The 26,045-nt window shown below is 47.2% G+C and overlaps 1 protein-coding gene across 2 annotated transcripts; it reads right to left on the reverse strand.

Annotated features, from left to right (window-relative positions):
- Positions 1 to 310: 310 nt before the first annotated feature.
- On the reverse strand, positions 311 to 10,119 carry NABP1 (nucleic acid binding protein 1). Of its 2 annotated transcripts, none has more exons than XM_072874719.1 (6): positions 9,803 to 10,119; positions 9,548 to 9,686; positions 6,294 to 6,365; positions 4,777 to 4,849; positions 4,435 to 4,495; positions 311 to 2,872 (listed from the first exon to the last, which is right to left on the reverse strand). In XM_072874719.1, exons 1-6 carry the CDS (start codon positions 9,891 to 9,893, stop codon positions 2,685 to 2,687), a joined length of 624 nt encoding a protein of 207 aa, XP_072730820.1. In that variant the 5' UTR covers positions 9,894 to 10,119; the 3' UTR covers positions 311 to 2,684. The 2 variants fall into 2 exon arrangements, with proteins under 2 accessions (XP_072730820.1, XP_072730819.1); XM_072874718.1 differs by having other exon boundaries at positions 314 to 2,872; positions 4,435 to 4,501.
- Between the last annotated feature and the right edge of the window lie 15,926 nt (positions 10,120 to 26,045).

Below are 26,045 nucleotides of genomic sequence, written 5' to 3' on the forward strand. Positions count from 1 at the left end.
TGGGCACCTAGGAACTGCGTTATAGTGTCAGAGCAATTCATGACAACTGCTTGTTTACATACAGAAATGCATCCCTGTCTCTCCGTACACAGAGGTGGTATGATCCAAACAGAGGTAAGACAGGCTCCCAGATTCCTCTGCAAGCTGAGAACTCACTATCTCGACACTGATACCGCTGAGGGAAACAACTTTGTCTTAGATTCACTGGAAGATCAGAAGACCTTGAAAAATTACTAGGATTATATTTACTTTTAAGTCCATGCGACTTTTCAGGGCACAGATTTCCCCTGCAAAGAAGTAAAAGTTTATTAATAAACTGAAATAGTTTCACATAAGAAACAGGGAGGCAGGAATGCTACTAACCTTGAGAACATGAAGACCAGCCTCTTGCTTTTTTCCTCCCAACTGCAAATCAATCATCCACTTGACAGCAAGCTTTTAATCTTATGCCACTTATCAGCAGTAATCATCTCACTTTTTATTTGGAATTTGTGAACAAGTATTCTGTTTATTAGCTTAATAAAAGCTCAAATGCATAGAGCTACAAACATCAGGCACCTCAGCACACACTAACACAGGGTTCCGCTGTATTTCAACCTTCTTTATGCTGTAGAGAAGTCAAGACCACCAGGATTTGAGATCCATGCTGGAGATACCCCGATGAGTATGAAGTTCCCACCATGCCATCACTTGCACTGTTCACTTGCTACCTTCACAGCTACTACTGGAAAGCACAGCTCTCACACCATACTTACATCTCATTTACCTCTGGAACATGTCATATATACTGCACAGGTTTAGAAGTCCTCTTGGCTTCCTTCTCACAAGCATATCAAATGTCTTAATGCAACACTGCATAAGAGGTTGTCCATGCATCTAGACTTATTTAAATAAGTAAGCAATTTAAAGTCCCTGAGTTACACATCACCTCCTTACACCATTTCCCCAGAAGTCATTGCATGCTTTCTGGTTCACCCATTAGCACTGTTCTCCCACAACAGCACCCGTGGGCGATCCCATGAGGCATGCCACCCTCTTGTGTCAAGACAAGTTTCGCTAGTTCCACCTGGAAGCAGGTATCAGGATAGCACTTTACCAGACCAGAGGCAAACAGCCCTCAGGTGTCTGGGCACACAGGTCTCCCTAAACCTCACTTCAGAAGTTTGTTGCTGCTGCTTGTATTTAAAAGAAAGTTCGGTATTTCAGACTAAGCAAGGAACTTTTGCCAATTAGAAGCGATTTTCAACAAATCATCGTGATAGAGTACCAAAAGCAGAAGTATCAAATGTAAATAACTTGTAAACATTAGTGACACAGTAGTAGATTCAATTAACATCAATGACCACAGACAACTCACAATTCAGAAATAGCCTTTTGTCATGAAGTCTTTATGGCTTGACAGAAAGAAAGTTAGATTTGTTTTTGAAATGGTTAGTGCAATTTTTTATTTGAGAGGTCAGCTATAAGAAGAGTTAAACAGATGAATCCAGTATGACACTTCAGCTTCCAAGTTGTTTTTGAACCTGATCTGAAATATGGCACTGGACTCTTATCCAGAGTCAAGGCATTTGTGATCTCAGAAATAAAGCCACAGCTATTTTCCCCTGGGAGATGGGGGCAGGGGGTGTTAAGTTCTTTACGGGATAATTCTTATTTCATATAAAACAGAGGAAGGAAAGCTTAGCAGCTTAACAGCATCAGAAGTACAGCTGTGTGCTTGGCCAGTACCTCTGAAATAGACACATACAGCTTCATCTAATACATAATTCATTTGGAAAAGGGAAGGAAGGAGAAGTAGGCAGCCTCATTGAAGAGATGGGTAATGCAGCATTTGAAAACAGTTCTTTCCTGGAAATTCAGACTCCTGCAAAGTAACGTTGGGCTTTTACACAAGGAGTGGCTACAAACAGCGTACTCCCCAATACTGTCTGAATTTAGATCCTCCTCTCCTGCTATTTCATGCAAAGCAAGAATGAATATCCAAGCTTCTATCCAAAGCAAAAAATCGGTGTCACCTTACTTGACAGTGATAGTGGTGTTTATGGAGAACTTTGAAGTAGTGTACACCTTTTTGGAATCAGAAGTCAAGCTTCAAGACACTCACCACGTCTTCAACTTTTATCCGAGTTATCCATTCTCCGATTCAGGAGACACCACTAGGTGCTGGCACCACCATTTCCTTATACTTATTGCTTTTACAAGCTATATTCATTCCAAGGACACCTAGTTCACTAGAGCATCTTTGCTCTTCCCCCTCATTTCTCTTCCAATACGAAGAGCTCCCACTAACACTAATGGAAGTCAGTCAACTTTTGCGTGCGCAGGACATAATAGACCTTTTAAGGCTATATGGCTGACCAACAGAAACAGAAAAATACATACGTGTAACTGAAATTTTCTTCCATTTAGCAGAGTACCGAGTTTTAATTGAGACTCTTCAACTCGTTACCCTTACTTTCTTATATCCACCTTCTCCTCCTACCCCCTTAATGTACGGGGAAGACTCACTGTGCTTCCCTAAGCAAAACAAGAAATAGATCACATCAAGTTTGCTCCATAGACCAAAAGGTAAAAAACAACAATAAAGGACAAACTGGTTCACAGTTAACTATAAATAAAAAGTGCAATAAGTGTTCAAGTAGAGTGTAGAGTTTAAGCAAGCTGTACAACCACATTTGGCATAGTCATCTCTTAAAGGCTCTGCGTGGGTCCCTCCCATTACTGACAGCAGGGAGAAGAGGCTGAACACTATTAGCTGGTGCTGGATTTACAGGTCCTCGTCCATTGCCTCTCCCACTACCTGCATAAGTGTGGCCGTGATTATACGTAAATGGAAATCCACTTGATTCAGGTCCAGTTTGTAAACCATTTCCTAAAATGACAGAAAAAAGGTTATCACAAGTTCCATGGACTGAAATCACTGCTCTCTTACATAAGTTTAGCAACAGGGAACACATGGAGTTTGCAGCAACCAGCAAGCCCTGAGCACCAGAAGGAAAAGCCCCTCTGGCACTGCAAGACCCCAAACCACAGCTCACCTTTTTCCCCCTCCCAAACTACCTTCCCTCCATCCCTACCTCCCACTCTCAACTAAAGCAAGAAGGGCCACAGAGTTGCATGCTGATTCTTTGCCCAGGAGAGAGACTGGAGTCTCATGAAACTAGACCGGTGCTTTCAGAAACATTCACTGGCTTGTAGGTCACACACCAAGATGTTCCAGAGAGAGAGCAGGGCAGCCGAAGTCAAGGAGAAACCAGCAAAAGAAAAGCAGGCTACACAAAGCTCCTTGCATCATTCCCCACTACCAGGCACACAGAAATAGAAAGCTGCCTTGTGAAGCCCAGCCCCAGAAGCAACTCAGCTAGCATCAAGTTGTCATGAACTTGAGCCTCATAAGCATCACTGCTCATGTTTTGCTGGTAGGAAGAGGGACGGAGTTGAAAAGGCAGAATGATGACAGGAAGCATGGGGAGAGAAGGAAGAGACAAAAGGAAATTATTGCATTTAAAGACCACACAAGAAGCAGGAAGAGAAAAAAAGTTTCAGAAGATATGCACAAACTCAGTGAGAACAGCTGCCCACCGCCCAGAGCCAGGACACCAAGGAAGTAGCCACACACTAACTGGGCTGAAAGCCTACTTGCCCCACCCTGGCACTGAGGAAAGACTGGCCTGAAAGCACTGCCCTTCTTTGCTCAGATCATTTATTTTCAAAGGAACAGAAAGGGTTCGTAAGAGAAGTAAAATAAGAGAAATGAAAATCACGTTGCTAAAGAGGAAGCAGACAGTCACTGAATTGAAATGACACAGAGCTTTTTAACAGCAAGTTATGGATCGGTTTGCCATCATCCACCAGCAGAGCTTAACTATACAAGACCAGGTACCAAGTCTGAGCATCACGTAGGCAGGCCATAACTAAGGTTCTCTCTCAGCTTACGCCCACTCAAGTCTTTGAAGCATTTTCTTATTTAAGATTCAATGTTTAAATACATCACAAAATGATCCAGCCAGGTCAAATATTGGAATTCAGATTACTACCACTTCTGTTTTGGGGAGCTAACCTGGCAGGAAAGCCAAGGTGACTGGCAAGATTAAAGTCATTTTTAAAGCCAAGGTCTCAAGTGGTTTAAAAACCAGAATTTCAAGTGCTGCAAAAACTCTTTGAAAGCACCAAAACAACTTAGGATTTGTCAAGGCCTTTTACATGATACAGGCACCTTGAATATTCTGATCTCTTCCTCTTCTAGGGAAGAAATCCTGAAACCATTATTCAGGAAATGTTCATGCTTATGCGCTTGCAGGTTCAGGCCCCAGCCTAAAAGACCTTTTAGAGCATAGTACACTTTTGGCCCAGAGTGGAGAACCCTTAGCGAGATAAAATTATTCCCATTAAGTGTTTCTTATTCTTTCACTTTCACAAAATGAAAAAACTTACCCAGTGGCCCGAAAGTACAAGAACCCATATTACTTGATGCAGAACTATTATTCTGTTCACCCTGTGCCTTGAGAGAAATGAAAAGGAAAAAAAAAAAGAGACAAGACATGGATCAGAGAGAGACATTTCACATTTTCACAGAAAAGGGCTGATATTTTTTTCCTGTGTTCTTATAGCGGCTCCACATGGAATTTATCTGCTACTCTAATTATTGGCTCATTTTTGTCTATATATCACTTCAAGTCCATTTTTCCAGAAGAGTCACTTCCGATCACAGCCTAGTGTGAAGTATTCAGAACAAAGAGCACTTTATGCCAGAAGCCTCAGACAAGTTTAACATACCAGTTTGTTCTGCCCGACGTGTTCTGAGTTGGGCTCACTGAAGTTTGGCACTTCTGAGTATACCATGCAGAACCTGGAGAGAAATTAGGATTATGAGGAAGTTCTAAAGCCATTTTTTAACAGAGTTCTCAACTCCACAACTCAAAGAGCTTATGTTCTTGACATATCCCACCACCTAGAAGTAACTAATCCAGACCCCACTGTTCAGAGAGTATCCGTAGGTATTAAAAGGCTCTTTGATCCCTTTGTAGGCTTGTGGCGAAGCTGTCACATCTTCCTGGTGAGAGTGTTTCAGTCAAGCAGGGGCAAGTACACATTTACTCTAAGAGGTAAAACGGCTTTAAGAAAACAAAAGGCGATGAAAGGGCTCCCTTCGTCTCTCTTCCAGCTGCACAGTCTTGTCCAGCACCCACTCACAAGGTCACCTGAGGCACAGAGTCACCCAGCCTGCTCCCAGACTGTGACTGCATTAGATCTCTAGAGAAAACTTAAACACACCCCCACACTCCCATGCTCTGGAGTACCCCATTAACACAATAGCACAGAGGAGTCCAAAACAGGGAGTGAAATTCAAAGCATCCTTTTCCACTCAAGGGGACTATGGAGGAATAGGCCCACCAACTCACCACATGGAAATTACGGCAGAAGGAAAGAAAGATTTGGATCATTACGCAGCTTGGACTGGTTAAGCAGAAGTGGAGCTCCCACTTCCTGCTGGGAGGCACAACCCAGATGATGAGGACTCACCTCACTCCAGCCTGCTGGAGAGTAAGCCCACTGGATGACACTTCTGAGGTGATGGCTTTGCCCCAAAGACAATGCACAGGTCATCCCTCACAAAATCCAGCTGAGCACTGGGCATTTTTGAACCATCCGAGAAGAGAGGTGGCCACCGCACAGCCCCGCTTCCCTGATGACTACAAGGCCTCCCACAGCACTTCGTGCAACAGCAGAAGTACTCTTCTGGTTAGAAAACGTCGCTTTTTCCTGTTGCTTGTCAAGTATGTTACTCATGTTTGCTCTGAGTCAGGAGTCACCACCTCAGTTTGTGGGCAGTTTAAAGAAGGTTTAATGAGGCTTGCTTCTGTTTAGATATGATTCACTGGAGTTACCTTTGTCTTCCTTCTTTGCACTGCTTGTCTCTAAGGCATGATACACACACTCACAGCTTCCACCAAAATAAAGTGGTTACTCAAGCTGAGGCCTAGGTAAAGCAATGCAGATTAAGTCCCTTGCCATTTATACAGTTCCCCCCTCTAGGTAAAACCCAGACCTGTGCCATGATGGAGGATGATTTTCCTCAATATACCTAGAATCCAAGAGGATCGGAGCTCATTACCACAACAGCATGTAAAAACTCACACCACAGTTGCCTGTACTGTACCTATCCAGGACCAACCAACAGGCTTTTGCTGCCCTAGCTTCCTTTTACTAAAAGCCACCACATCTTATATTTACCGTGACACTCTGCTGAGAACAGGACATAACACCGCCAAATATAAACATGCAATACTTACTCCCCAATTTTATGCAGCTCGCCTCCTCGTCCTGTGTAAAGTGTCAGGCATCCTTTCCACAGAGATGCGTACCTGGCCAAAGAAAGGAGAAGCAAAGCAGTGTCTCTTAGCACATGAGAAATACCACTGTTGAAAAAGAAAGTAGAAGCATGCCATCTTCCAAGAGTTAATAAGTATTACATATCGACACGAATAGACCAAAAAAATTCCCAGGGACCCCAACTTCACCACGCTAAAATTTTATAGATCCCCATGTTTTACTGCTAGCAAAAGGTACTGGAAGCTCAGCTGACTCCTTTGGCAATTCCAGGAAAGCAGCCAATTATTTTGAGACTGGATGCTCTTTCCTCGGCTGGAGCAGCCCTTATGACTGTTCCGGCAGATGAAAGGCATCTTGCCAAAAGCAGTATCTGTGTTACCATTCACTGACAACTCTCAGTTCTGCTTTCAGCAGGAACCAGAAAGAATTACCTTTGTTCACTGGAGAATAAAAATACTGCTACTGAATATGTATAATAGGAAGTGCTTACTTTTTTAGTATAGGTCCTTACCAAATATTTTTTTAAAGGCACAGATTTGACCATCATGTTCCATGTGACATATAGAAATGCAATGAAATCACTTTTTGATTGCGGAAACATTCACTTACAAGACAGCATGAGTGCACTCTAGTCTTTATAGTGGCACTTGACTTCAAGCACTGGAATTTGAGTTATGCAAAACTTTCTGTATAATTGTTCCTTTCAGTGAGGGGCATCATGTATGCGAAGAAAATAATGAAAATGCAGACCAGAAACCCAGGTGCAGCGCAAGGGAGTTAAACAGAAATATGGGTGTCTTCTAGCAAAGGAATAGGAAGCCCCAGCAATTGCACTCTCAGGAGTCACAGATAATCTAGACAAGTCACCACTTCCTTACGCTCCAGGTCTATCTCTGCAACATAGATAACAAACCTTCCTCTTGCCCTTTGCCTTATCTGCTGAGACTGGGAGCCATCCAGCTGCACACAGGGCCTCAGAGGCAGCAGGGAGGAGCCAGGTCGGCAGAACAGGACCATAATGCCAATGCAACGATAAACTTCTCTGTACTTCAGCACGAGCAGTAAAGCATAGTATTTGCAGCTATGGTGCCTGTCTCGGGAGTTTTCCATCCAGCAGCAGGATTAATGCTCTTCACTTCATAATGCTACCTTTCACTTTAAAGATTCCCTCTATGCTTAACCTTTAATAACCCGCTAGTTGGACAGTCTTGTGGCAGAGCATAAAGGAAAAGAGCTACCAAATAATAAATGTAAGTCAAACATACATTTACCGGAACAAGATCCAGCAAATCATGGGACTGATAACCTCCAGCACAAAGTTATTCCATGTATGCGGGCATTTGTTTTTGTCTCAGAAAGAGCTGGCCATAAAGCGCTAAACTCCAAAACTAACTTCAAATTTAGAAATATTAACTGCAGCAGCTTCCTGTAAATGAGTTAACCAGTCAATGATAAAAATCAGCCACAGTGTGTGCTTCTGCAGAGGAATGCATCTACAGCTTGAAATTCAGCGGGGGGGGGGGGGGGGGGGGAAGACATGTTTACATGTGGGGCCTAGCTAAGCTTTTCTGCTTGTAACAGTGAGCATCCTGCACTGAAAAGTCAGATTACCCTATAGAGCTGAAACTTACCTGCCTTGCAATAGCAACATCACACACTCAAATGAATCCTATTTAAGTATAAAACTCTCTTTGGAGAACCTTGTATGCCAGCGTGAGGACATTTTTCTTAATATGAGAGCCAAACCAGAATGTATTTTGCTTTTGCTGTTCACTCACTCTGTGCAGTCCTAAGTAAGCATGCAATTTATGTAAATGAAGGCATGACTTCGCCACCCACCAGGAACAGTGATGCGAGTTCATAAATTTTAATTCATACAAGCCAAACTCACTTTTTGACATGAAGGGATGCAATGACCCTCCAATTTGTTGCAGTGAAACACCAGACCAGCTACAGTAAGCCAGTCACAGAGCAGAGTGCAGTAACAGTGCTGAACAGTATCGCTATTAATGTGTTTCAATGTCACCTACGCACAGGGCTTTGTGCTGGCCCAGACCTCTGGTTTAGTTCCACCCATCTCAGCACCCCAGCACCCCACGTGCTCTCCACGCAAGCAGGCTTCCCCAGAACCACCTCTGCTGAAAAGGCAGCCTATTTCGTGTAAAAGGACATTTGCATAGGAGGAAGCAACTGCAGTTTTGGTGGCAGGGGTCATGCAGTTTCACTCCAAAACAAAGAATTACACTCGATTGAATAACTTAAGAGCAGCTCAGTTAGCAGCTCCACCGAGTAACCTTTTATGTACTTTTTCACAAAAACAAATTAAAAGGACCTTACACACGCTGCAGCTCCACCATCTCCTGGAGTGCTGTAGGCCAAAGGATCAGTGTAATGGGATTTCTAAGTGTAACCTAACGGGCATGAAAAACTCAAATGAAAGTGACTATCACTTTGCTACTGACAATTTAAGTGACATGGAAAATTATTTTCAAATTGAATCTAGTATGCTCTCTCGCAGCTAATAAACATAAGTTTGGGGTTTTTTTTTAATTAAACCAGCTGTGAGATGAATTAATTGCACCTGGCCAAACTAACATGCTCTACAGTGTAGCCCTTGCATGAATTTTTACAGTGAAACTGAAAAGGTTCTCCTCCTCTGCCTGTCATTTCTGTTAAACCCACTGCAATGAAAAGCAACTTTTCTGCATGAGAGACATTAATCATCCCTTCCTTTCATTAAGGAGCTGACTGCTAGAGTAAGGAACTGGCTGTAAAAATAAGAACATGCTTTTGACTTCCCTGACTTCCCTACAGACCAGGACTGACTGTTGCATTCCCCCCCACCGCAAAAGAAGTATTTTCCTAAGGAGCTTTTTTTTTTTTAAAGCCAAACCAAGTCTCTTGAACACCACCTCCTCACTAAAAGTACAAGCCCTTCCTAGCCATCTACTAGACTGTACGCTCACGCTAGGCATGTTCTGGGGTGGAGAAGGCGGTTTTAATTTGGCAGTTGATCTCAGGGCGCTGCCTCGGTAGCAGGGAGCCAGCTGTGTCATCCGTGCCTCTCGAAAGCGGCCGAGCCTGCTCACAACCCCGCACCTTCGCCTCGGCGGCCGAGGGCTGCCCCCGACCCGGTGCTGCCCCGGGGCGCGGGCAGCGCCGGCCTGGCCTGGCCGGGCCGGGCGCGGGGCGGGGGGCCCGGCCCCATACGCACCCTTTGGTCAGGCGGATGATGTCCCCCGGCTGGATGAGGCCGCCGATCTCGTCCCACACGGAGATGGTGATGCTGCCCGTCTTGTCCGCCACTTTGCAGGACCTCACCTCGTGCCCGTCCTTCGTCTTGGTGACTCGCCCTGCGGGGAGAAGCGCGGCTCAGGGGGGCCGGGGGGGCCCGGCCCCGCCATTCCCCCCCACACACGCGGGACACGCGTGGGCGGCCCGGGGGTGGGGCGTGCCGGGCGCCACTTACCGATCTCCAGCACAATAAAGATGACATTTAAGTTTTTCAGTCCGGGTTTTATGTCTTTTATGAGGTGGTACGTGTCGCTCGCCGCGCTCATGCTGCGGCCGGCACGGGGGGCAGGGCTGGCGGGGCGGGCCGAGCCCGCATCCCGCGGGGGAGCGGCGGCGGCAGCACAGGGCCGGGCAGGGGGGCACCGGCAGCCCTCACAGGGGACGGGGACACGAGCACCGAGGGGCTGCGCGGTGACTGTGCGGCACGCCCGACCCCCGCCGCTCCCTCTCGCTACCGACACCGCGACCGCCGCCCGCCCTCCCTCCCGCTCCCGCCGGCACTGAGGAGCACATGTGCGCTGCGCTGCCCTTTATAGCGACCGGGCGGGCCCACCCCAGGCGCCGGGCGGGGGGGTCGGTGCCGAATGGAACCGTCCGGGGCACGCGGAGCGCCGGGACTGGGCAACAGGCGGGCGCGAGCCGGCGCCGCGCGCTGATTGGGCCGCGCCGCGGCCATCTTCTGCTTGTCGGGGCGCTGCCGGGCCAGACGGCCCCGGCGCCGGGCCGGGCGGGGGGGGCGGCGGGACGGTGCTCGGGCTCGGCTCTCTCAGGCGCTTCTGGCCCGGAGAGGGCCCTGCAGCGGCCCGAGCGCGGCCGGTGGGGCAGGGGGGAGTTAGGAAGCGATCGCCGCCTTCCCGCGCCATTTTACGCGCGGTGGTCACACCGAGAGGGATCTTGTCTTAGAGGTTTCCTGGCGGGCGATGCCCGGGCAGCTCCGGTCTCCCTCATTGAGAAGAAAGTACACGTGTAGGAGAAGTATGCATCCATTGGGACATCGGCGGGGGGAGATGATGGTGTTACACAGAAGTCTGACTGTCGTTTCTACCAAGCAGAAATGGCCGATGTGAGGGCTGAAGGGAGGAGCAGGAGGGCGGTGGTGCTGCCTGGGCAGCCCCTGACCTTGCAGGGCTGCACCACATCAGCATGCTCCTGGGACCACATGCTCAGTGGAAGTAGGGGGATTTTAGGGTTATGCAGTACCATGCTTTGAACCTTTCTGTGCCAAAAACGTGAGCCTAAATCCTGTTGAGCACTAAAAAGGCCATCAAAGCACCCTGAACTCTGCCAGGAGCCACCTGCGGAGCCACGTTTCTGAGCTTGGCTACAGGCTGGGTCAAACATGGGGGGAGGGCAGCCTCTCCAAGGGTAAAGCCATCAAGGTGGTGGACCAACGACCAGCCCCTTCAGCCTTGTGGCATGCTTGGCTGGAGGATTCTGAGTAAATAGCTCCCTGCCACAGAACAGCCCGAAGACATGCAGATGGTTCTGTAACTCAGCTCTCCCCCCTAGGAAAGGTAGCAGAGCAGCATATGTGCACTTTGCTTCTCCTTTTGAGAGCCAGACTTAGCTAGCTGGGCTTTCCCCTTCTATTTCTGTAAGCAGAAACTCATAGATGACAGCAGTTGTGAAATGCTTGGCCACGCGTTCTGCGACACTGGAGCTGTGGTCCAACAAATGTTGTGCAATGCTTATCTGCAGGCAGCGGAGCAGCCCTGCTGGGTGTAACTCGGTGCTCAGAATGAAACGTGCTGCTTGCAAGAATCTGAGAGGAAGGCAACATGAGCCACAGGAGAATTTGCTTAAAGCCCCCAAAAGGTTAATCCACTTCTGTCCCAAAGCCTTCAGTCGGTGCATCTGGGGGGGGATGACAGACTTGCTCAGTGGCCTCTCTCCTGACTGGCTGTATAACTTTAATGTGGTAATGCTAAAACCTTCAGAGTGATCAACTCTATGTCAATAAATGAATGGCTTTAATGTAGTTGCTTGGGAAAGAGTTCAAACTCCAGGAATGACACTGTCCCTGGCAAAGGTTGGACAAAATACTTTTATCCGTAGAACTGGTAAAATTTTCCCATACAGATGAGGTTTTTCTGCCTTCCTCTCCACCTTTTGTCTGCCCCATCTATTTAGAACCCTTGGGAAAGAATCATTTTGTATCCTGTATTTTCAGCCCAAGCACAGTAGGACCCAGTCCTGGATCACTCACTGGGCCCTACCAAAACAAAACATGACTCTCCGTACTAAAATGTCTGGGACAGGACAGCCGCAGGCAATGTGCTGCTCTGCCTCATGGAGAGCAACCCTAAGGAAAACCTCCGCAACCCTAAGGAAAGCCTCCGCAGAATAAGTCTTGCATTTGACTTATTAGGAGGAGAGAAAAAAGAGAAGGTGGATCATACAGCAAATCTCATTGGAGATTCGAGGAGAATCCTTCATTTTGCACGAAAAAACAGTTAAAAGAGTACGCACCTTACAGCAAGTCTCGGGCAGAGAGGAAGTCACGAGGGTGGTTAACTCAAAAGAAGAAAACACTAAAAAACCCTTCACCGAGGACACGCTTCTAGTCATGCGTCACCAGTAAGATAGTTTCAAGTGAACATCTGTCCTGGAAGGCAACTGGGAGAGGTGCAAAGGATGCCAGATGTGGGCCACCAAGCCACCTTGCTGTGGTAGGCAGTATACTTGCCACTAGGCAGTCAGGCTACTTCCGCGTCAGTGAGTGTGACCACTTCTCTAACACATCATGCGCAGGCTGCCTGGTGCTCATCAGCCAGCACGGAGCCACCAGGCCTGCAGCAGGGAGCACAGGGACCTGCAACAGTGAGCACAGAAGGAGGTGGATTTATTTTATACTGAGGTCAAGTTTACAGCTGGTAGGAAGAGGTTTAAACTAGAAACGAGGATACAGCAGGGCCCAAGCAATCTAGGAGAGTTCAAGAGCACACTGAGGACAACTCTCTGGCACAGGTGATCGAGGAGCTAATAAGGAAGGGTGCTGTCCTGGACCTCATACTTATAAACAAGGAACAACTGGTTGGGGACATGAAGGCGGGGACATGAAGGCAGGGTCAGCACTGGGTGCAGTGACCGCAAGATGGTGGAGTTCAGCATCCTGAGGGGGGAGAGCGGCGCAAAAGGCAGGACCACAACTCTGATTTTGAAGAGCAGACTTTGGCCTCTTCAGAGATCTGCTTGTGATATGGTCCTGAAGAGCATAGGGGTCCAGAAGAGCTGGCTGGCTTTCAAGGATCACCTCCTGCAAGCTCAGGGAAGGTCCATCCCCACAAGTAGGAAATCAAGCACAGGTGGCAGGAGGAAGGCAGACTCTTTTCAGTAGTGCTCACTGACAGGGTAAGAGGTACAAGTTGAAACTCATCAGATTCCACCTGAACACAAGAAAAGTTGGGTTTTTTTACTGTGAGGGTGCTCAAAAACTGGAGTAGGTTGCTCAGAGAGGTTATGGAGTCCCCATGCATGGAGATACTCAAAACCTAACTGGACATTATCCTTGGCAACCTGCTCTAGCTCACCCTGCTTGATGGAGGTTGGACTAGATGACCACAAGAGGTCCCAGCCAACTTCATCAATTCTATGATTCTGTGAAATATTTCCTATCTGTCTTCTCAAATGCAAAAAGAGACACAGAGCTCCAGAAAGCTTGATGTATGGAGTAGGAAGACAAGGTCACAAACTCCCTCTGTATCCCTAAGAGGCTGGGACTGTGCTGGGAAGACAGAGCTAGTCATCTTCTCTGTTACTATTGGGGAGATACACATTCCTTCCAGATTCATGACAGTGTTTACAGTGTCTGTTCTGCCACTGATGAACAATTTTGCTCTGTTTGTTTCACAAAGAGACACTTAAAATCTTGCCCATATTTTTTTGTCATTCCAGTTGCCATCCCCTGAGAGCACCCTTGGTATTATCCAGCAGTGATTGAATGATTCCTATTTGCTGTGAAGGTGACCTGCAAAGCAGAACAGTTTTTTCTCCCCTACTTCTTTATAATGTGTAAAGATACCAGAATTATTATTAATTTATTTTGGTTTTCTAGTGTCTTATTTCCTGCTTCTTTTTTAACCTTGAAACCACAAGGCTATCAAGTTGCAGCTGTGGGTGATGGAAGCACCAGCTTTCTGACCTCCTCACTGCAGGGGTAGTCAGTCTTCCACAACCAGGAGGAGCACAGAGGGCTTTAATGCACATGTATCTTCAGCCACAAGAGCTTCCAGAAGACTCGCAAATACCCTGTAGCAATAGGTAGGCCTACAAAGAAATCCAGAAGCCATGACAGCAGTGCGCAGTGGAAAGAGAGGAGAGAGGTGCATTGTCAGTATCTAGGGCTCCTGCAATAACCTGGTCTTAAAATATGTTAATAAGCACTGACTGCGTGAATGGGTCACACTGAGAGACAGCACCAAAACTTTGCTCGTGCAGTTCACAGGAGCAACGGGGAAAGTGTTGGATAAACTGTGACCGCAGTCAAAGCAGGAGCCTTTCCATCACTGAGGGAGTTGAATGTCTGTGTGCCACTCAGTCAGTGTCTTACCACACAAGCCAAATTTAGCCCGCAATGAATGTCTACAGCAGGGGTTCCACTGACGGAGTTAAATCTGTGTCCAAGCTCATTTGCTTGCTGCAGAGTATTTTTCTTCTGTGTGCAAGACGTACGTGTTTGTAGGCTAAGACTCATGGGGAAGTTTCAGTCCAAAGCAGAATCAGGGTTGAGTTGTTAAGAGTTCTCAGCAGTCGCAAGTCTGGCAAAAATCCCATGCATCTCAGCAGGGCTGGGATTTCACCCTCTGGCTGTAATGGAGTTACGCCAGCAGAGACGTTGGTCCAAACTCCCCCTTTCAGTTGCTCGGTATTCAGTGCTACTGGAGTCCCTGAGTAGTCCCGCAAGAAATCTGCCAGCAAGAGCTGATGTTTAATATTTTATTGTGCACAGAGATTAAAAATATACAGAAGCCTGCAAACTCCACCTTTAACCAAACCTTACCAGGCCATTACCGTACGTCTGACAAAATCCTGAATTAAGCTACAGGTTTGGTCAGTTGTTTTTTAACATCGATGACACTTTTGCGCCCGTTTAACAAGGGCAGCCAGTCTGGCGTTCTGGAGACCCCAGAAAACAGTGGTTCGGTGCCTTCAGCATCTCTCGAGCACACCATATTCAGCCATCGGGGTCAGGATTTCCCCAAGGAAATATGAATGTCTCCAGGGGAGGCCACACAGGCTTGAGAGGAACTTCAGCCAGAAGTCAGTGGGACAGATGCAGTGGGGAATCCCCGCTCTCTTGGGGTCGGGGGTAGTTGCATGCATTTAGTCCTGCTCCCAGCTCAGGAACACAGACCCGAGCTGCCCGCTGCCCCCGCCGCAGGGCAGCGTACCTGCGGGGTGCCTGGAGCAGGAAGGACTGCCCGCTGTCTGACGGCAGCATTTCAGGCAGCTTTGTCTGCCTACCTAGCTGTTAGCTAAGAACGCCCACTGCAAGACTGAGTACCAGGGCACGGTAATGTACCACAGAAAAACAAAATATAAATTGCAAAGTAAACATTCTGAATTTGCAGCCTTCTTTCCAAAGGAGCCACGTGCATGTCCTGCAGCACTAATGTAGCCTTTCCTTCCCGGGCTCCACACATTTTAGCAGATGTCTTCATCTGGGGACTCAGTCCTGTAAGGCATTTATGGAACTTCTTTACTTCCCTCTTTCGATTAATCCCACACACGTCAGTAGGATGACATCAGTAGGATGAAATCCCTGATGCGGAGCAATTCTAGGGCAATTTTCCTGCTCAGTTGTGCATCTGGGCTTGGACCAGAGGAACTGGGGTCTAAATTTGCCCAAAACAGATGGAAAGCATAGGAGCTAGCACCTCCTCAGCTTTTCAGTTAGAGTTCTGAAGGACTATGCACAACAAGTCTCAAAGATTTGTGGGCTTAAATCCCACTAACATTCACAACTGCTGTTTCTTGGGTCTCCAGCAAGTGCTATAGCACAAACTGGACCTCACAGCCTTGCTCCTTCATCAGACTGCTCTTTACTTAAAAGGTTTAACAAGTGCAGATGGGCGGATTAGCACTTTCCCACTGTAGCTATGCCAGAATAACCCCCACTCTGTTCACAAGGACACCAGTCACAGTCACCTAAAGCAGTACAGTAACTCTTTTTTACATAGGGAAAATAGATACCAGCTTTACACCAACAAAAAAGCGAAGTGATCCCTTAAACTAGTCCCGCTGCCACGGTTGGTTGGCTGATAGAAGAGGCAAATGCTTCAAGTCGGAGGAAGAAGGGGCACAGAGCTCTGCGCAGGTCTCTGCCTTTCCCCCGCGTGAGCCGAGTCACTTACAGACGTGGTGGCTCAGCGCAGGGCAGTCAGCACTAGGGAGCTGGCTGAAGTGGCTCAGAAACCCTTCATATACCGGCAAGGCAAGCCCTTTCCTGTCGGTTGTAGCCAAGGGAGGCACCATTTCAAAAGGCTTTGCAAATGCCTCTCCTTTTGCCAGCCCTGCCTCTGCCAGGGGTGATTCCTGCAGGCTAGCCCACGAGTTTGTCTCATGACGCCCCCATGGCAGCCACACATGCCCTTAGAGATGAGGAGCATCTCTTAACTCTTTCCACCCCAGGAAGGGCTTTGCTTCTCACCTCTTCTCCAGTGCCTGGAGGAGGTATGCAGACAGACCACATCGCCCTGTCTGGGCTGGCTCCGGAGGCTAATGGGCTGGAAGTTCAGTGTTGGTCTTGCATCACGTAATGCTGACCTTCAAAAGAAAAATAGGGGATTTATGTCCAGGAAGGAGGCTTTGAAGATTTAATTTGGTTTGGATTTAGTTTTTGTAATGGGGATTTGGGTTTCTTTTCTATGTTCTTTTTTTTCTTTTTTCTTTTTTTTTTCCATAGCAGTGTCTGCTTTTTCCTGAAAGTTTGTTGGTGGTCTTAACAATATGGACTTCTACCTTTCTCAAATCTTAATAAGCAATAGGGTGTGTTAAATGTGGCAAAAAACCCGATCTTCCCACAGGTGTGTTCCCTAGGCAGAGGAACGATGTTTTGTTTGCGCTGCCACAGAGCTGGATGAAGATGTGGTGACCCTCACCCTGCCCCACGTAGTCACCACCGCTCCTCCCGGACCTCCCAGCCCTGCTCCGTGCGTGGCTGCTGCATTCCTGTTAGGCGGACAGTTTCCCTCACAAGTCAGAAGTGGCTGCAACACCTGGTGGCAAAAGGGGTGTGTGGTGCTGGGATGAGTAACTGTGGGAATACTGGCCCTGCCCTCCGTGCTGTGCAAACAACGCGGCCATGCTGCTGGCGATGAGGCTTAGAGCTGGCAGGCGCAGGGCACGAAGCAAGCTGGTATCTGCAGAAGAGCATGTAGACACAGTCTCAGTTGTTTAGCTCTGTGTTAACAGTGAAAAACAAATCCTAAGCGGACTAAACAAATCTCATCGTGGCAAAGTGCTTCATAAATTAGTCAGCCTCCTGCAGACTAATAGGGAATCAAGCTGTTTACCTCAGAGGACGACACATTTTTCTTTTTCGCCTTCTCCCTGTGGCACCTGTAGATATATTCTGATGTGCAAAGCTTTGTGTCAGGGACTAATGAGTACCTAACAGTTGCTGCAGATTTCCATAGGCTGCGCATTATCGCTCCTATTTACGACATCAGAAAAGACCTAAGAACCATCCGCCTGAGCCAAAAAGGGTCAGCAGATAAAAAAATATTCTTCCAGAACATAAGCCTGGCACTGCGGCACATTCCAAGTGCCGCTGGCAACACGAAGAGGTTTTGTACCACAGTTTCTGCATTTCTACTTCCATTTTCTGACTATATATAAAATTGACATTCCTGCCCAGATGGGATAACAAAGGAAACCATTCCTTCTGAAAGCCACCAATGTACGTGAAATCAAATGGGTGCTCTAAGAGGTCCTTTCTGATGAGCACCCTTGGGAAGATGCTGCTTGAAACAAACCAAGTTGTAGTTTGGGATATTTTAAAACAGAAAAAAAAAAAGCCTAACTCATAGTGATAAGGTGTTTGTAGGAACCATTTTACTGCAGTCTACGTTGTTGCCCAGTGTTGTGTTAGGGTGTGGGAGGGAATGGAAAAATAAACAGAGTGCAGTGAAAGCTTCCTAGGGCTTCCCAGCTCTTGGACTTGCTGATGACTGGCATGTCGTTCAGGAACACAGGTTCCTGGATGTTCCTGATAATCCAGGCAGGGCAGCTCAGAATAGGACCATCCACACTGTGAGTTACTCGGAAACAGGTGTTGCACTTTGAATTCAGACTCAGCTAAGGCACGCACTCAGGAGGGCAACGCGGCCAAGCGGCTCCGGCATTGCACAAAGGGGGACACAACCGGGGACAGAGCCGCCCAGCTCCTTGTGATCCCGCAGAAACTCCAGGCACGAAAGCTGTGCAACAGGCTATCAGGTTACGAGCCTGGTGTCATCAGCCGCAAACCAGCCGGGTGATCATTCCCTCCTGGCATCTTAGGGCATCCTACGCCTACTAGCACGTTAACCTTTAGAGGCCTGATTTAGTTCTCGCTGCAGCCCCTGGGAGCTCCTCCGAGAAGGCAGTGCCAGTGGAGTAGGCACTACGTAGGCAAAGGGGATTTTACCCATGCTTCAAAAAAAAAAAAAGACTCATCAGATGTCTCAGGGAATGCAGCTTCACTTTAGGAAAGAGGAGAGTGATTCCTCACTGGCACTGCTGGGGAAATGGTTATCCCAAGGCATCAGATGCCTTCACTGCTTTTATTTAAAGGGTTTTGCTGATTGGGTGCCTTTCCGCTATTGTAAAACTTGTACAACCATGAAATAACTATTCTTTCTGTTCTGCTGGGTCTCCTTGACCAATAAAAGGCTTTAATAATAGTAAAATATCAGATACTGTCTTCATGTTGTGTAGCAAGTCACTGTGTTCCCTTCCTGTTACTTTCAGATATATATAAAGGAGAGCTAAAAATTCGATTCTTGTGTGGTCTAATTTTTTCTGTGTTTTTAACCATGAAGACACTGGTGCTGTCAAGTATACTTCTTCCTGTTGAGGTTATATTTAAAGCATTTCTAAGAGTCTTGTCTTTGCTGCAGGGTAGTATTAGATAATACTTAATAAAATATTTTTTCTGCAAAAGGGTGATTGATCATTGAAATTAAGCTTAACAAGCAAACATGAATAAAGTCATATATAGCTGGAGGACCAAAAATTCCTCCAGATTGTTCAGTTTGCAGTTGTATTATCTATTGATGCAGTAGTTTCATTAAGTTCTCCAGTCAAGCTAGACAATACTGAAATCTTAGCACACAGGAAAATTATTTTGTATTACAGATATTTCAAGCTTCTTTGTAATTTATAAAGAAATAGAAGAGCATCAGTCCAACTGTTTTATGTAAGTTATCTTTACTGTATGTGGATGTTGAGCTCTACCCGATACAATCTAAGGGTTGCATCTGGCATCTTGAACTCCAGAAGGAGCCAATCCTTGAAAATTGTACCCAGCCAGTGCAGAAGAATACCCTTAGCCTCTGCCCCAAAGGCTGAATATGATAGCAAGAAAAATCTGAATGGCCCTACTTCAAATTTGAAAATTGGTCCTCTTTTTCTCTCACATCTCTGGAATGATTAGACTAACTATGGAGCAAGTAGTGTCAATGACAACAGTGAAAAAAGGGATGTTCCTAAAGTGGCAACCACCTGAAGGCAGCTCGTGAAAGACTCCAGGTGATGGTTAACTGGCAGAGCCTTTGCTGGGCAGATGACCGTGAGCCTAGAGTATGGTTCTTACCGTGTTGATTTACTTCATATAATGAAGGCTTTAGTGTAATCAAGGTCTTTCATCTCTTTGTCTTGTCTGTACTCTGGACTTCAGTGTGAAATATTAAAGCCAATACATGTTTATTATCAAAGTTTTGTCTGACAGCAGTATTTTAGGTCCTTCTGGGTTCTCTGATTTTTCCCGTAGCAAGGGGGAGTTTTTCCAGTAAGCTACACTACAGATTTGTTATACTACTGTTTCATACACTGTTAAAATATTGTTAGGTAAACTAAAACAAAATCCTAGAAGAACAGCCCACTTACCTTGCAATACTGATGAAACAAATAATATTTTATACCTGTATAGCATGTTCCTTGGATAGAATCCAGGCATGTTATCCATGGCATATTAACTTAACCTCTTGAAATGATTGTAAATCAATGGATATTATATTTGGTTAACAAACAAGGAGATATTAAGGAAAGTGGGTACCTTCTCAGTTTGAGACTTGCTGGATTTGGGAGTAAAATCTGTATTTCCCCAGTTGTATTGCAATGTCTGCTATTTCTTTCCAAAGGAAGCAAACAGCAAACTATCAAAATGATCTCACCACTGACATAAGTAGGAGTAGTACTTCATTCCCTGATGCAAAGTATTCTCCTGTGATATCCGCAACACATTTTACGGGTCTGGGTAACGTCAGTCTGCCTCTCCCTCCCATGTGGGCTCACACACGGAGACCCCTTCTGAGAAAGTGCTTACTGGGATGTATCTCTGGCCACAGAAAGTCTTCCATTTTGTCCAGTTTGTTTACTTCCCGTAGGATCATTAGGAGGCACATCATCTGCTTGTTGTCTATACAGTCATTTAGTCATCCGTCCCTTCTGACTAAGCTTCAGCTGCTGTGATGCAGAATTGAGAGACACGAACACCTCAATAACATGGTTCAGTGATCCCCTAAATAAGTTAGATCCTGATTGTCATCAGATGCCACGTAAAAGAAGGTGCGTAATGACACATGTTGTGAATATTTTGGGGTTCAGGTTTTCCATATTGAAGCTCATTTTTATCATGTGATACAACAAGAGTTCTTAAAACATTCATATAAGCCGGGCTTTCACCAGATGTTAATTTCAGAAGCTTGACGGCACCTTTCTGGTTTTGATAGCCAGCCCTATATTGGAACTATAATGAAACTCTGCAACACGCACATGCTATTTTAAGGAAAACTCCTCATGACACTTGTCAGCCTAGCTACCAAGGTGAAATCATGGCCAGTCCAGCATAACAACGAGATGTGCGTCCGGTAGTCCCTGCCCATCTGCAACGCACAGGGACCATCGAGCAATACCGAGGACGCATTGCTGAGATCAAGGGTTTTGTTCAGCCTGACAGAAGCCCGCTCTCAGTGCAGCCCCTGCCGTGGCTGCTCACCTCCAGGAAACTCCGCTGAATCCCCAGCACCGGGAGCCACTCCTGCAGTTCCCCCCGGCCTCTCGGAAGCCTGCAGAGCAAGGGAGCTGCCTCCTCTGATGGCCTTTCTGCAAGCCTGCACAACCACGGCGGCGTCTCCCTCCCTGCTGTTTATTTTTCCAAAATGCGTCTCTGGCAACAGGACTGGGTTTCTTTTCCAGCCGGATAAGAAGAAATGGCTTTTCCTACCACAGTGTGTTCCCTTCCCTGGAGTTAGGAACCGTGACATTTACATACCTTTATCCCAATCAGTATTGCAGTATTTCTGAACAGGAATATCAGTAAATCCTGAAGAAGATAAAAGAAGAAAAATCCCACTGTTGTATTAGCCATTCCAGGTTCTCTCGCTTTATTAAAATTTTTATCCTCCACCTCCGCATCCACCTCAATTTGGTGGTCACTACCCCAGATAGCACACATCTCAACTTTGCAGCTCTCCTTAATTAGCAGGTAGCAGAGCAACACGTAATTAGCCATAAGTGTTGTCTGTTTTCAGCCAAATGATGCACTAGGGGAGGGTGCAGAGAGCTCACGTGGAGCAGATGTCACGCCAGCCACCCCATGCTGGCATGATGGTCACACAGGCTCTTTTCCTGGGTGAGCTCATCAGGTACAGGTTACCCAACATAGCAGAGAAGTGTGACAATGAGGTAAGAGCATCATTTTGATAGCCACCCTCTCATTTCATGGGGTTGATTTGGCATGGAGGTGTCTGGTGTGCAAATCGCAGACCAGGTTAAGGGCTTTGTAGATAGCCCCAGGCTTTCTATCAACCATCACTCCCCTCATCCCAGTAGCAAGAGGTATAACAGTGGCAGCAACCCTATTGCTAAGGGTGCGTCAAGCAACTGAAATCAGCAGTGGTGGCTGGTGCAGAACACTTGCCAAGACCTAAGATTGGGGAATACTCATTTTTACCAAAGGATGAGTGAAGATATGGCAAAATATTTTCAGGTCTGTGGGAGTTTAATCAAACTGCTTCAGTTTGTCAAATGGAATAAAAAAAACCCCCAGTTGGTTTTGGTTCCGCTTGGCATTAACAGGTATCTACCCAAGTTGCCGGAGTACTTCATAGAAACTACAATTAAATTATTTCATGCCCCCATTCTCCTACATGGACCACGTTCCCCCGTTTAATTTTCCATCCCACTGTCCCCTCTCAGCAGCGGCAGAGGCCTCAAGTGGTTTCCCTGGCCAGGACGCAGCACAGGATGTGCTGCCCTACTGGAAATCTGGGCCACGGAGGAGAATCAAGAACACGGGGCATCCAGGCCACGGTTCCCGTGGGCACTGCTGCCGCTCAGGCAGGGGACTCCTCTGCCAGGCTGACCTGGCAAACACCGCTTCAGCAATTCAGAGTCATGATCTTTTTCAGCAAGGAAGATGACTGTCTTTGTCCCTCCCCTGGGGCAAAATAAGTGTCAAAGTACCAGAGTTCTCCGTGGGACAAAATTTGTTGTTATCGACTCTCCTGCCACAAGCCCTGGAGGAGGTCAGCAGGGTGCGAAGGCTGCCCTGCATGCACCCTGCCAGCAGTGAAAGGGACAGAAAGTGGCGTAAAAACAAAAACCCCAAACACAATCTGACACTGAATGCCAGAACACCGTCAGTGAAGCTTCCCCGGGCTTCCTTATCAAGACTGACAATTTTGCAGGAACGCTGCCAGACTGTGCACAGCACCACCGTCCCCCGGCACTGCCTCCGCCCCGCTGCACGCAGCTGTGCTAGGTGGCCCAGCGCACACCTGAAGCCAGCACCCAAAGGGTTAATTCTGCTCGGGGAAGTATCACTCCTTTGAAGAATCAGTCACTAGACACCAGGTAGCTTCCACGGCCGGTAATTAAACCAATTTGGGCATCCAAAGGGCAGTTCTCTTGCCAAGGTGCAGCGCTCCTGGCAGGAAGAGCTCCCAGCTCTCCTGCATCCCACCGTTGCCATGGCAGCGCGGAGGATGTGCATCTCAGTGCTTCTTAGGCTCCCAGAAGCGTTTCCCATGTGAATCGGGCTGCGCAGTCACAGAACTGTTAAACCATCACGGTATGAAAATTAGCAACGGCCACAATTACATGAAACTCAAAAACCTGGAAAAGCTCATCTTCTTCGTGTGTTGTCTGTCCCTGTTTAAGGCTTTACCTCTTGAATTCCAAAACACTCCAATAAGCAGTGTCTGCTATGCGGGGACACCAGGTAAACAGACATCCTTTGACCCTGCGTTTGACGAAGGAGCCCTCCTTCCTTTCCACTCCTGTTACAGTAATTCCTTTAATATTTACTCCCCATGCAGTGTTTATTCTGCAGTCAGAAAGGAAATTCATCTGCTGTGCCTGTGCTAGCGACTCCCTGAAATTGCCAGCAGAGAATGTAAACTCCAGCGTGACCTCTTGGGTCTATAAAGCCCGTTGCCCTGGATCACGCTCCGCTGTTTTAGTTTTTTAGGATTCCACAGATGCCAAAAGTAATCTTAGTTTACATTAAAGGCAGGCAGGTCGAAGACACTCTACTGAAGCCAAGAGCACTACTTGCATGAGTAGAGCCTACTCACAGGAAAAGGATTACTGGTAGAAATAGGGATTAAAAGACTGAAGCCATCGGACCGTAAGTCTCTTTTTTGCTGTATCAGGCCTGGAATATGTAAACTGGTCACTGGAGCTGAAGGACTCCCAGAATGACGTTGGCTGGAGATCACAGCCACACCTACATTCCCCCAAGGATAGGCTTGGGTCTTTTCCAGTTTCTACCATTTTGGAGGACACCCAAGCCTAATTACAGCAGGGACTGGATGCTGCCAAAAGCACAGAAGCTGCTGAAAATGTCTTCGTATTGTAATATTGCAAAAGAGGCTCAGTGAAGCTAAGCAGTCGGTCCAGGCTCTGGCTCCCAGCAGAGCGATGTATTAAGGAGCGAGGCGGTGGCAGGGAGCGATGAAGCACCCATGGCAGTGACCCTTTCAGGGCTGTCACAACACGCGGCACCGGGACAGAGTGCGCACTAGCTGGCTGGCACATGGGTCTTCTAAAGTACGCGAGGGGCACAACCCTCGATAAGGTCAGCAACAGGTTTAGGGTGACCCAATGTGTTAATTTGAGACACCCGCAGCAGAGGGGCAACCCTGCAATGTAGCAGAGCCACTGCTTTGGGCCAGTGACTTGGCTACAGCCTGTGATGCTGGCCTGCCTCCCGCGTGGTAGCTGTGGCACAGGGAAGAGGGGTTTTGCCCAGACTGTGGCCTGAGGGTGTGAGACAAAGCGTCTCAGGTCTCTCTCTCTCTTTCTCTCCTACTTTAACTAAAAGAAAGTCTGCCTTTTACAATGCATCCACCACCGGTGAACTCGGCGGTCTTCTGCGATGGCTCCAGCTCTGTCGCACACTGTAGTGGTGGACGTCACGGCACTGGCGTCCTTGCAGGTAGGGGCTGACTCCGGTTAGGGCTTCCCTGCACACGTCGCCTTGACACCAGTGTCTCTCTAACCGTACACAAGGCACACCTCCTAGGGACGATGACTAGCAGCCTGGTAAAAACCGCTGTGCTGACAAGAGCAGCAAGCTCTACGGGGTGGGTAGGAGCGATGAGGAGGACGTCAACACAGGGGCAAAGCCGGGAGCTTTTTCCTAGCCGCCTCCAGTAACAGCAGCATTTCAAACCCCCACCTATGTGCAGGCTGATATTTCAATGCCTTCACGTTGCTATGGACAACCAAAAATTTCTAAACTGTCTTACCGAGCAGAGCCCTGTCACACTATACACAGTAACAACACTTGGCGTTTTTATTACCAAGAGCTTTATGTCAGAAGGTAAGAAGTACTGTCATCGGTTTGCAACTGAAGACACTGAAGGTATGATCAGTTTTAAATAAAAGCAATCCCTCAGGTAAACCCTACCCATTTAAATGCTCTAGTACCTGAAATCACCTCCTTAAACATACAGCCCCTTCGGATAGCCCACACAACATCTGGGGCTGGCGCGCAGGCAAACTATATGGAAGCGAGTCACTGGGCTAAGGAGAACAGGCTCCGGAAAGCGACAGGGGGATTGCAGGGAAGAAAGGTCAGTGGAGTGAAGATTCCCCGTGCGTATAATCCAGGCTGCAGCGAAACTGCACGTTGATTTGCAGAGCAGCCTCCTGATGGCACACACAGCAAGCGGCGTTTCCAGGGGGTACATAGGGCCGCGAAGGGAAAGCCAGGGACGGGGTGCAGAGCCTCAACACCCCCCGGCCGGCCAGCTGGCATCCGCCGCGTGCAGCGCATCCTCATCTCACACGGCCTCAGAAACCCAAACATGTAAAAAACCACACCCACGAGTTCTTTCTTTGGATCTACCTCATGAACATTAACATGGCGTTATTAACGCTCTGCGTTTGGGATGCGGGGAGTACTGTTACCTGCATTTCAGGCAGGGGAAACGAGGTAGAGCAAAATGAAATGACCTACCCAACATCATGCAAGAGGTCTGTGGCAGACTTAGGTCTCCAGAGTCTGCTGACAGCACTGCAGTTTCTATCAGGACCAAGACTACTATGAAATTTAGTAGCGTACTCCCGTTTTGAGCTGGTGAAAATGCCTGTACAATCTGCAGAGTTATGGAAACTCACCCCCTGCAACCTGTTGTCTTAAGCACGGAAATACACTTTCATTTGCTCTAAAATGAAACCTATGATACAAAATGATGCAGGGTAGTAATAAAATTGCGGTCTCTGAACCATTCTTTGGCTCGGCACAAAGAAAACATCTAGGAGTAGATTTTGCTTATCCTTCTCCATCTATACTCAATGCATGCCCTCCTCTCTTTCAGCAGATCTGCAAAGCACCACCTAATTTATCTTCCCACCAACACAGACACAGAGAGCACACCTCCATGATTAATGGAGTTTTATACCCGAGGAGTTGGTTACATCGCAGCAGACAATGAGAGATTTGATTGCCGCTAATACGATATTGACACAAACGTCAATGCTGTAAGGCAAGCAATATCATTTTGAATCAAGGATTCCTTTCATCATTATTATTTTTGTTTGCTTCTTCCTTTTAATAAGCTGTTGCTCTCTGTATTACCCAAATACTCCCGACTGAAACTATCTGGGGACAATTTAGTTTTTATGTAACACCCGGTTAAGTACAAGGCACCTTTAACAAAAAGGTGCTGTGTGCTCACGTAGCCCTATTATCATTTAAACACACA

Source organism: Ciconia boyciana, chromosome 10 (genome assembly GCF_034638445.1).
Source record: "Ciconia boyciana chromosome 10, ASM3463844v1, whole genome shotgun sequence".
In the NCBI taxonomy this organism is placed as follows: Eukaryota; Metazoa; Chordata; class Aves; order Ciconiiformes; family Ciconiidae; genus Ciconia; species Ciconia boyciana.

Bases quoted from the DNA above. Each gene is read 5' to 3' on its own strand.
- NABP1 (XM_072874718.1), bottom strand. From the start codon at position 9,893: ATGAGCGCGGCGAGCGACACGTACCACCTCATAAAAGACATAAAACCC. The intron at 6,366-9,547 runs GTGCGTATGGGG...TTCTTTGGCCAG, and splicing joins ATCATCCGCCTGACCAAAGG to GTACGCATCTCTGTGGAAAG. The intron at 4,502-4,776 runs GTATGTTAAACT...ATTTCTCTCAAG, and splicing joins ACGTCGGGCAGAACAAACTG to GCACAGGGTGAACAGAATAA.